At 38.5% G+C, this 12,658-nt stretch overlaps 1 protein-coding gene across 3 annotated transcripts in view; it reads right to left on the bottom strand.

Moving 5' to 3' along the window:
- CTTNBP2 (cortactin binding protein 2) overlaps positions 1-12,658 on the bottom strand; it is a 139,002-nt gene that overhangs the window by 114,570 nt on the left and 11,774 nt on the right. For all 3 annotated transcript variants that reach the window (XM_060777704.2, XM_060777703.2, XM_060777705.2), the window contains exon 2: positions 5,007-5,114. In XM_060777704.2, the coding sequence (XP_060633687.2) occupies positions 5,007-5,114 (108 nt within the window). The remainder of the gene's footprint in view (positions 1-5,006; positions 5,115-12,658) is intronic.

Below are 12,658 nucleotides of genomic sequence, written 5' to 3'. Positions count from 1 at the left end.
CAATAATAATAATAATAATAATAATAATAATAATAATAATAATTTTATTTTTCACCCACCTCTTCTGGTGCTCGAGGTGGGTCGCAGCACAGTCAAAACCCACATGCACTATAAACACACATATTAAAGTGTAGTTCTATAAAATGTATGAAAATATGTTTCTATAAAATACATATTAAAAACACTGGACACCAGATTAAAATTCATGCCCATTGGAAGAGATGGGTTTTAAATTCTGACAGAAAACATAACCCACCAGTGGGCTGTGGAAATATCAAATCCATCCCACATTCCCAACTATCATGAGTTGGGAGAGATCTCTAACCTCTCAAACTGCTCTGCAATGTGTTTGCACTTATCAGGTTTATGGGTTTCCTTGAAAACTCCTTGTAGCTAACTCAGTCTGATTCCATCTCATGTGATTTCTTATTCTTGCAAACACTGTTTCCCTTTGTTATGTATAAACAGGAATAATATTTTATTCTACTTTAGCATTATGAATATGCATGCATCCAAACTGATACCCACATGCATAAGAATCAGATTCCTACTTCCAGCTGCACGTTCACTGAACTCTATCATTGAATATTCCTCTAAACTTAACTTTGCTGTAAGAATCAAAAGGGGTGACTTCTGACTGCCGGATAACAGTTTATTCTGAGCTCATACCCTCTCATAATATTGAATGTGTCGAGTGCAATCTGTCTCTTTTCTTTGTAATTATTTGCATGATGGGACATGAGGTGAAATTTAAATTTATTTTGAAAGGCAAATACTCATTTACCACCTACAGGGCTTGGAAAAGGCAAAAGGAATTAGAAAGACAAAGGCAACAATCTTGAATAAATATGGGCAGCTATGTTTGATTTTTTTTAAAAAACAATCTAAATAGTTAATGACTTAATTAGCCAAGGAAATAATACATTACCTATAGTATTCATCTATCATTTATGCATGTTTATTCATCTTAGATAAACATCAAATCAAGGTGTTTAATACCAATGTGGGAGTTACACTCATGTCAGAATGACTTATGAATATTCCCCCTCTCTTGGGTGCATCTACACTGTAGAATTAGTGCAGTTGGATGCCACTTTAAATGCCATGCCTCAAAGTTATGGAATTCTGATATTTGCAGTTTGTTGAGGCAGCAACACTATTTGTCAGAGAAGGCTAAAGACCTTGTAAAATCACAATTTCCATGACTCTATATCATTGATTGAGCCATGACATTTAAAGTGGTGTCAAACTGCATTAATTCTATAGTGTAGATGCACCCATGATATGCATAGCTTTCCCCCCAACTATTTCATCTTCATAAGAACCCAGTGAGGTAAGTTAGGCTGAGTAGTATAGGCTTGCCCAACGTTATCCAACATGCTGAGTACTAATTGAAATCTGGGATCTGATTTTACATTGCTACTTATACTACCCCACCTTGATGCATTTCAACTGTGCTGTTGGATCATACCCCCATCATCCCCAGCCATGTTGTGGTGGATGGATTGATGGGCATTGTAGCCTTATATCTGGAGAATCCGGAATTAGAATGGATCAACTTCAGTTAATTCACTGGAGAGTTTATTTTAAAAAGATCTCTGAATATCTTCCAAGTTTTCCCAGTGGTTATGGTGATGGATTCTGGGATTTGTCATCCAAAGCTCCAGAAGCTGCAATGACCTTTAGACTTTATCTTTCTCTGGAAAGCTGCTCTCACCATTATATTTCGGTATATGGCTGGACATTGTTGTGTGCATTCAAGCTGTTTCCGATTTATGGTGATCCTAAGACAGTTCTGCAGAACCTGTGGCCCTCCAAGTGTTTTGAAGCTCCCAGAACTTCTGACCATTGGGCAAGTTGGCAAGAGCTTCTGGAAGTTGGGAGTCCCAAACACCTGAAAGGCCACATGTTGTGCAGACCTGCCCTAAGGTGATCCTATCATGGGGTTTTCTGGGGCCAATAGTGTATGATTTGTCAAAAGTCATCCAGTGGTGTCCAGAGCTGAAATCCAATACTCAAACCACAAATAAGACTTGTATACTCACACAAAAAAAAAACATTATTAGTCCAGTTGGTCTAAACATACCAGTTTTGATCATTTGCAGCACACAGTTATCATGGAATTTGGGAATCCCAAATGTCACCTTTGGCATACAGCCAAACACACACTAAAGACCAACCAATATTTGAATGCAGCACATTTCAGAGGTCAGTGTCTTAATTGGGTGTGTGTACTCGGTTTTGAGTGTTGCTTTTCTCAGAACCCACATGTAAGGGCTCCTCATGCTTGGGCGCTCTTTATGCGCAGCATGCACTACTGAAAACAATCTCTCTCAGCTGCTTGTGGCAAGTGTCATATGAGATCGCCTGTAAAGGATAGGCTAATCTCATTAGTGTGCACAAGAGAGAGAAGGAAACTGCTGAGATACCACGTAAGATAGTCTTATCAGCTTCGTTGCTTTAAAATGATTAAAAAGTGGGAGGGGCATAAACAGATTTATAGGCTCACGAAGTCTGTTGCCTCCACAATAATGCAAAAAACACATAGAAAGTCAAGTTTAAAAGTTACACTGTTTCATAGAGAAAGATTACCAGGGGTGCACAACCTACGATCCTCCAGGTGTTTTGGACTACAGCTCTCAAAATTCCTGACCATTGGACAAGTTAACTAGGGCCCCTGGGAGTTGGAAGCCCAAGCAGTAGGTTGTACTAGGTTATCTGGTATTTCAGGGATAAGAAACATGACCCCTTGATATTGCTGAACTGAAGTTTCCATGATCTCTTGTTATCGGTTATGATAGTGTTGATGGGATTTACAGTATATTCTTCAGGTTCCCTCCAAATCTACTAGACCACAGCTTCCACTGTCACCATCAAACAGGGGCTGATGGGAGTTGTAATCTACAAGTGCTAGAGGGCATCAGGTTGGGGAAAGATGCTCCTGAAGCCCTGTTGCAAGCCTGGATTAAGGTTCTGTCAAGTTGCCATAGAGACAGGTAATGATATCTGTTCAGCTGCCAGTAAAAAAACTCAGCAGGCAAAGTTCAACAGACAATATCCCTGACTATAGATTGCATAGGTCATCGCCAGATTGGGTCTTCTTCATGTGAGTGTGTATTTGTGATGTCTCTTAATGAAAAACATCCAACAGTTTGTACATAATGTGGGTCCTGTGATCCTAGGCCCCTCCTGACACACTAAACCACTGGACAACTCCACACCTTTGGCTAAAACCCAATATATTTTTTTTTGAAGAAACATCCACTGGGTCCAGATTTCTAGTCCTTTCACGACAGATATAGCCTTAGAAAGAACTGCAAATGATGAAAAAACACCAAAATAGCTGGCTTGGATGTGTAGTGTGGTTTTTTTCCTGTCTCAGCAAGGTAAAAATTGTCTTCCAAGACCCAGAATATGCTGTTTCACAACATCAACTACCATCTACCCAACCTCCCAGTATAAGGGAAACCTGCCTACTTGCACTTTTGATGCTGATGCTTCTGTTTCTGAAATTACTTTTCCATTAACTATACTGGGAAATGGATTCCATCTTCTTTCACATAGTAATTTTATGAACAGAAGTAATGGAGAAGAAGTAATGGGGTAGCTGCCTTATCCATGTTCTCAGTACTGTACTAGGTTTTTTTTTCTTTTCCTGAAAGTTTTCCCCAATCATCTTTAAGTGTATCAAGAAAAGTTTCCCCAATCAAGAAAAGTTTTCCCCAATCATCTTTAAGTGTAGATGCCATGAATGAACTTTGAAATTCCTGCACAGAGAACAGGTACTTGACCACTGAGCAAAGACAGGGCAAAGGACTGTGTATTACATGGAAAGAATATCATCATTATCATTTACAGCCCAGCTTTCTTCCCATTTTGGGACTCAAGACAACTTAAAGAAAATTTAAAAATATCAGAGATATTTTAGAAAAATCTTTTTAAAAAAGCAAATATATTTTATTTGTTGGAGTATTTATAACCCCTCTTCAGCCAAAAAGCCCCCCAGAACATCATATAATACCTACTAATAAAAAACAGTCAAAATGCAACAATGTGCAAGTAAAAGCCCCTCCCCCCCAATCTTCCTAAAAGCCAGTTGGAATATTATTATTAGGTATAATTTACTACATTTATATACTGCTTTTCTCACTCTAAAGGAACTCAGAGTGGTTTCCAACATTATAAAGGCAAAATTCAATGCCGTACATACATGTGAAAACCAAAAGATAATAGCTAGATAATAACATATAACTATAAATTAACCTAACCAAATTAAAACATAAACATAAAATAACATTTAGACATAAAGCATAAAGAATAGGACACTTGAAGGCAGAAGGTGGTGAGATGGAAGGCTTCCTACCCTCCCAAGAAAGTCTGGCAGCAGCCATCTTTTTTGTACCCATCAAACATCCACAGGATGATGGTGGGATGGAGAGAAGAGATATATATTTGGAGAGAGTGTGCATTTTGCTACTGAATTCAGACATAGATTTGAAACATGGACCCTGTGGAAGACATGTTGGTCACTGGGCCTTCTCAACTGTCTCAGTTTCCTCCATAACAATATAAGGCATTTTTCAGCTATTGTTACAACAGTGGAGAGGCGTGTGAATATGTGTGCACACACATATGTAATTGTGGGTGTTTAAGAATGAATATGTAGAACCAAAGTGTGCTCAGTTTTGGCCTCTAGGCCTACCAACATTACATACAGGTAGTTTTGGAGGAGAAGTTGAGGAGAAGAAAAGAATTAAGACAAAATTTACCTTAACTAGACACAGGAAAGTATTTCTTACAAACTACATCCTTCATATTTTGAAACTCATCATATTTTCATTCATTTACCTACACATCTGTCAAAATATGATGGGCATTGAACAGTGTCTTGTATTTAAACAGATACCCAGCAGTTCCTTCCACTTAAAATAGATTAAAGGTCTGGATTTGAGAACCAAACCCTTCCAAGACAATTGAATAAAAAAACTAGTAAACCAACAACATACCCGCAAAGCTTCAATCACAAGATCTCGTGCTTCCAGCTCCCCTTCTAGAACACTCAGAAGCATCCTCAGTTCGGCTTTGCTGAGGCTGTCCACATCAAACTCTCTTTTCTGCAAAATGAAAGCACAGTGGTAAGTGTCAGAAACACAGAAATAAATTGATGCTGCTATTGTGTGCCCTCAAGTCGTTCCTGAATTATGATAATCCTAAGGCAAATGTATCATGGAGTTTTCTTGGCAAGATTCATTCAGAGGAGTTTTTGCCATTGCCTTTCTCAAAGCCTGAGCAAGTGTGTCTTGTCCAAGGTCACCCAGTGGAGATCTATGGCCAAGTGGAAATTCAAACCCTGGCCCTCCAGAGTCATAGTCAATGCCAGAACCAACACATTATTCTGAATCCTACAGAAATGAATTTATTTAGTCAATTAAAGCAACAACAAAAACCCCAATACAGTTGTTCCTAACCTTTTTTGACAAGGGACCACTTGACCAGAGACCACTTGATCAGACACCCCTGTCCAATATTAGTACCAAAAGGATAAGAATCAGTTTTTGGTCAACTTTAGATTCAGTTTGGTTATTTGAGGTGCTGATTCAGAAAATTGCATTGGATAGACCACATCAGCCCAAGTTACAGAACATATGTCATCCAGTAGTCAGCATTATAAGAGGGTTTCGTGAGAGTCGTTCTTGTTGCCGCGTGGTTTCAGGGCAACTGTGTAGTAATGGTGAGGTCACAGACCATATTTTCGTTCTTGCAGACCACTGGTTGTCCATGGACCACAGGTTGGGAAACACTGCCATAAAGGGACACACTATTAACAAGCTTAATTTATGTACTTGTTTAAAAGGGGAGCCTTGATATTGCCTGTCAGAGCAGAGCAATATGTTTGCTCTGCATCTACCAAAAAATGGAGAGTTGGAAAGTCCAAATCTAGCAACTCAAAATTTAGTAACTCACCAGAATCATTCACTGTCAGAAGCCACGGATGTGTTTTTAGCACTACAGTGGCAAATATTTCATTTATTGTGGTGAGCATATTTGTCACATCTGTTTTCTGGAGAACATATTTGTAGCACCTGCTTTAACCCAAAGTGAAATGCGAGACAGCAATTCACATCAGACCAAACTTCAGAGTACTGTATTCTAAAAGTGGTAAAAGGAAAATCCTATCCTTGCCCTATCTGTGTCCTTGTATGAACTATAAAACCCATATGTTCAATTTTTCTAAGCTTCCAGGGAAATTGCAGCAAAGTGAGCTATCTCCGCAGTAGAAAACATGACAGTACTTTTAAAGATAACTTGTTAACATTCCTGTTACAGTGGGGAAATGTGATCTGTTATCATTAATTTTTCAAATTCTTTGAAAAATAATGTATTATAATTGCTTAGTACCATTTTCATAGTTTGTCAGTTTTAAATTGGGGAGACCAATTAAAATATTTTGAATGGCCCCAAATCCCACAAAGGTTCACCTATAATGTTTAAAAAGTAACACATAATGTTATATGTTATTTAAAATGTAAACATTGCTGTCATGCATAACATTACACATCACTAAAAGGGGGCAGCGGGTAACTTTTACTTTTAATGCATTGCTTTTGAATCCCAGGGTTTTCAAACAGCCACCAGACAGACGTATCACAGCAAAGAACAGCGGGAAGGAAAACTGCAATGATGATGAACATATCATAGCAAAAAAAGGATAAAGATAAGGCAATTTCACAGTTAAGGAGTGGAATGAATCTTAAGACCCCCAGCTTGAAAATAATGTATTTTCAAATCTTCCAGATACATATATTTTTCTGAAAAGGGCATAATATTGTAAACCACTAAAATATACCCAAGCCTGATGTATATATAAGATAAAGGTAAAGGTTTTCCCTGACATTAAGTCTAGTTGTCTCCAACTCTGGGGGGTGGCACTCATCTCCATTTCTAAGCCAAAGAGCCAGTGTTGTCCATAGACACCTCCAAGGTCATGTGGCCAGCATGACTGCATGAAGCACCATTACCTTCCTGAAGAAATATACCTATTGATCTACTCACATTTGCATGTTTTTGAACTGCTAGGTTGGTAGAAGCTGGCCCTAACAGTGGGAGCTCACCCTGCTCCCCAGATTCAAACCACCAACCTTTCAGTTGGCAAGTTCAGCAGCTCAGTGATTTAACCCATTGTGCCACCAGTGGGTTAAATAAAAACTGAGAACAAATACATCAGGATATGATAAAAATGCTGAATTCAAAATTTTCTGACTGAATAAATAAATAAAATAATAAATAAACTCAGGGCAGCTCACAACACAAAAACAATATACAGTATCTCAAACAAAAGACTAAACAAAAAACAAAACATAATAAATTAAGGATAAAACAATAAACGTAGTTAAACGTAGTTAAAACAGCCCATGGCCATTAGACCAATCAGTATAACTATCAAACAGTTTTAAAAACATTTACATATTATTTATTTTTTAAGCAATATAGCCATCGACAATAGAATTTGTTATACAGCAGACAATATTATTTCAGAAATGTTAACTCCTTAATGAGTTTTTGTCAAGATGCTTTTGTTTGGTAGGCACTTTTAAAAAAAAATCTGAGAGTGGGATGTTACTAATACCATTACTTGTTACTCTTGAAAAGCAAGTAGTATATTACTCTTGGGAAGGAAAAAACAATGGATTAATACAGCAGTGCTGTTTGAGTAATAGTTCCAAGCTTCAGAATATATGTACTAGATACATAATTCAAATAAATTATTGAGGGACTTTAAGGTATTAAAATATTAATAATACTGAATCATCCATTTTGACTTTAATCATGTTGATAGAATAGAGATATCCAGACAACAAAATAAAATATCTTTAGCCAATTAATAGCAGACCTAGATGCCAAAACATATGGGTTTTATATTTCATATAGACAGGGCTAGACAAGTTAGCTTTTGGGGGGGGGGGTAAACAAAATGTAACACAAAGAAAAAAATAAAACAATAATTATAACACCCATTGTTCCAAATCCTATCCTTAACCAGGACTCCAGCGGAGAGAGATTGAACCCTTGATGGTGCCAGGTTGACTAAGTACATAGCTTGAATTTAGATTTCTCAAAAGAGCAAGGCATTGGAAACCAAGGCATCAGAAGGCGAGGGAAACCTGTAGAGATGTCCCAAAGTCATGTTGATGGTTGGCATGTTCCTGGTTCAACTGATGGCTCTATGGACTGTTATGTGGCCAAAACTATGTTACAGTAATTTACATTCCTTTAAAAGTCAATGTGATAGGACATGGAGCAGCAACACTATGGAGACGGTGGTTTATCTATTAATAGCTCCACACTTTTCTTCTGTCAAAGAACTCGAGATATCTTATAGAGAGGTTCTTAGATAGTCCTTCTTCCAGGCATTTTACTAGATTCATTTAGGACCTCATCACAATGAGGTCACATATCCAGGCAATAGTGAGGGGATTCACCACAGATTGTGGAGAATCTGGCATGGGGCATGGGCAACTCATTGTCCTGTGCCCCACATATCCCCATATCTCATCCCATGGGAGGAAGCGTCACCACCAACTTCCCCTCCGTTGTTGTCTATGCAACACGGGAAGCCTACCATGTTGCCAGCATTGCCTCCTGTGATACTTGGATTTCACTTCAGGCACAGAGCCCCGTCAGAAGTAGATCAACATCATGTGATGGGATCCAGCGGGCTCTGTGTCTTAAGGTCCAAGTGTCATAGGATGGCCAATTTTGCCCGTCTGATGACGTCCTTAGTTTTCAAAAGATAGTTGTTCAATCTACACATAGATAAACAGTTTCACATAAGAAATTGGAAGGCTTTTTCATTCTGCAATTCACAGTAATTACTATTGGTATAGTTTCCTATCCTAGGTAAAACTATAAATGAATATGCTGTACTATATTTAGAAAGGCAATGTGATGCAATGCATGAGAAAACTAGGAAAACAGTTCAACAGTGTAATCCTATACATGTTTACTCAGAACAAGTTCTATTTCTCAGAAGAAAGGCCACCAGGTTCAGTGAAGCTCAATGCCAGGTAAGTGAATTTAATACTCCAGTCTTTGTTCTTTAATAGATTAACATTTATCCTATAGAAGTATAGTTCCAGCATAACAAGCCATCTTGTCATGCTCTGGCCATTAGAAGAAAAATTGGATACTCACAAACAAAACATATTTTCTTTCTCTTGTCCATTACAGTGCTTATGAATAAATTCCCAATAAAGTCTTGTGAATGATGGGTTGTGGTAAAGTATTTCCAGTGCAGCACTAAGTCTAGAACAGCCGTTCCAGTATATTGGATTTTATGACTATGGCAAAAGAAAATTTTGCTCAAGGGTGACATTTGGCACGCAGAATTTAAACATTGGGGATTTCATTTAAAGAACCCATTTGGTCGTTATGCATAAGTAGACAATTTTAAACATGAAGATTAAATTTATTATTTGACATTTTGGCATGTTTTAATGAAACTCTGCCTACCTGGCAGGGAATTCCACCATGCTCAGCAGTAGGGATGCTATAAGTTTGTAATGGTGGGGCAATAACCAGACTGGCCTATTATGATCACCTATGAAACTCATCAAGAACACAAATGCTATACACCAGGGCTGGAACACATATGGACTTCCAGATGTTTTTAGTAGCCAGTGATGGATGTCGACAGGATCCTTAGTGTAGCAACATCTGGCAACCCCAACGTCTTGCCTATTCGTACTCAGAAATAAAGGCAGAAACATATGTGTTTATAGAATTGTAATTTTAGGGGTCAAAATTAAGGATAGAGACCATCCTGTTAGACTGTAACTCCCAGCAGCCCTAGCCAACAGAGTCAATTGAGAGTAAGCATGGAAGCTGCAATCAAAAAACATCTGGAGGGTTATCCAACTGTAACTACAACCGAAGTAGACCCCCCAAAATCAGATGAAATTTGATAAGTCAATACTCATGGAGATAGGGAGGCGTACAAATAAATAATAATAATAATAATAATTATTATTATTATTATTATTGAACCATAGCAGTTAAAGCAAGTGTCAATCTGCATTAATTCTACAGCGAACAGTTGGAGTTACACTGTACTCTTCTTCTTATATCCATTCAAATGTATCTCACAGGTCACAAATCAGGTAGGGTTTGAGGTTCCCCTGCTGAAAGCACTATAAAAACTACAAATTGCACATCCCCATAAAGATGAAAAAAACCCAACATTTCTGGAACTGGTTAAATTTTTGGTTTTTTGAATAAGCAAACACGTGAAGAGGCTTCATACTTTTGCACAGAAAAGTCAATTTTTTTCAAAAATATCCAGTTCAAAGCACAAGTTGTCAGTCTGGAGAACAGCATGTTCAAGAGCAGGCCTCTTCAGGAAAACAAAAGGAAAAAAACACCCAAACCTCCAATAAATCCTTTGGGTTTCTAATCCTGTCCTTTTTGTGCCTCTCTCAGTATCATTTTTTCCAAGCATCATTGGCAGGCTTTTCCCTGCTCAAGGTCGGAGGTTTTGAAAGAGCAAAAGCTCCTTTGGCGCTGCCAAAAATATGCATTAGCAACAACACTTGCAAAGAAAAGTAGATACATTCATGATAGTTTTTTTTTTTTTTACTCTTATAGGACAGTTTGTTCTTTCCTTTTGAACTGGTCCATTAAAATCTTACATGCTCGTGTGTGTGTATGCATATGTGCTCCAGAGTTAATATACAATGATTTCCATGTCAAACTATGATTCTGGTTCAAGTCCATGCTCAGCCATGGAAACCCACTGAGTAACCTCTGGCAAGTCTCTCTCTCTCAAATCAGAGGAAGGTAATGACAAATCTCCTCTGAATGCATATTGTCAAGAAAAAAATCCATGATAGATTCATCTTAGGTTCTTCTTAAATTGGAAATTATTCGAAGGCACACAACATTAACACATAAATGCTCATATCACATGAAGATAATGCCTGTGTCAAGAAATATGACTGTCTGATGACTGCCTGATAACTGCGAACATGTCCAGGAATCTCTTAGTGAATGACCTTAATGATAAATTAAGAGAATCACAAGCAGAGAGCAAATAATTTTTCTAAGAAATCAGATGTTTGCTTGTTCATCTTCATTATTTTGCTGGTTCCACTGAGGTTTGAAAAAAGAAATCCTTGAATTATTAATGTCAAAGAAGTGCATACTCAAGACCACTTAGCACCTCTAGAGTGCCCGTTAACAGCTTTTAGTCACCCTGTTGTAGTCACAATGAGGTGGCAACAAGGACTCCCCTCCTTACTTATTAGGAAAATGGAAAGCTCCCTTATGGCTACTCACATGCAAAAGAAGGGCAACTCTCAGAAGGAAGGGAGGAAGGAGGGAAGGGAGGAAGGGTGGGTTTATTCTTCAAAACAGGATGACTTTCAAGAATAAAAATAAGCTATTAGTACCACTAGGAACCGGTTTCGTATAGTGGTCTGAGTGTTGGATTACAGCTCTGGGGATATGGGCTCAAATCCTCACTCAGCTATAAAATCCAAAAGAGTCCAAAAGTGGCAGGCTCAAACCCAGAACCTCAACCAATGGCTGATACCAAATGAGAGACTCCCCCCTGGGCACACAGAAAACTGGCCGACTTGGAGGGTGCTGAACAGACTTCGCTCTGGCACCATGAGATGCAGAGCCGACCTTAAGAAATGGGGCTACAAAGTGGAATCCACGACATGCGAGTTTGGAGAAGAGCAAACCACTGACCACCTGCTGCAATGCAACCTGAGCCCTGCCACATGCACAATGGAAGACCTTCTTGCAGCAACACCAGAAGCACTCCAAGTGGCCAGCTACTGGTCAAAGGACGTTTAATCAACTACCAAGCTTGCAAACTTTGTGTTTTGTCTGTCTGTCTGTTTGTTTGTTTTGTTAAAAATGTAATACAACTGTCTGGTTGCTCCTGACACGATAAATAAATAAAATAAAATAAACTATAAAATCCACTGGGTGAAACATTCTCAGCCTTGGAGGAAGGTAAAGGCTAAACAAATCTTATCAAAACATTATCAAAACCACTTCTACAACTACATCCCCATCACCTTTTTTGCATTTGATTCTGTTTTTTTATTCTCTATATGATACAAGGAAATACACTGGCCCATTTAGCAAAGTGCAAAATCACAGAATTCTAGCGCTGGAAGAGGCCATCCAGTCCAACCCACTGTTGTGCAGGAATAAACAATATAGAGTGCTAGCTATATAAATTGAGATGGTGAAAAGTTACTTTCTGGACAATGATTTTTAGGATCAATTTACACTACACAGTCACAATGCTATGATTCCATTTTAAATGCAATGGCAACATCCTATCATATCCTGGGGTTTGTCATTAGCACTTGAGCTCTCTGAGAATCCCTACCCTTAAAACCACAGATCCAGGATTAAGATCTTGCCATGGCAACGACAGTGGAATCATGGTGCTGTATTTGTGTAGTGTGGAAGGACCCTTAGAGTACACCAGCCAACATGGCCACTGGCTGGTATGTGGGATGCCTGAAGCTGTAGCTGGGGATTCCCCACCCTTCTCAGTCCTATAGTTAGTAGTGGCTCTATCAGGTTTCAGGCAGGAGGCTTTTCCAGTCTTAATTAGAAATCACAGATATTGAATCCGGGA

This window comes from Anolis sagrei, chromosome 5 (genome assembly GCF_037176765.1).
Source record: "Anolis sagrei isolate rAnoSag1 chromosome 5, rAnoSag1.mat, whole genome shotgun sequence".
Taxonomy (NCBI): Eukaryota; Metazoa; Chordata; class Lepidosauria; order Squamata; family Dactyloidae; genus Anolis; species Anolis sagrei.
Note: the sequence above shows the minus strand (reverse complement) of the source record. Positions and strands in the feature narration are given on the sequence as shown.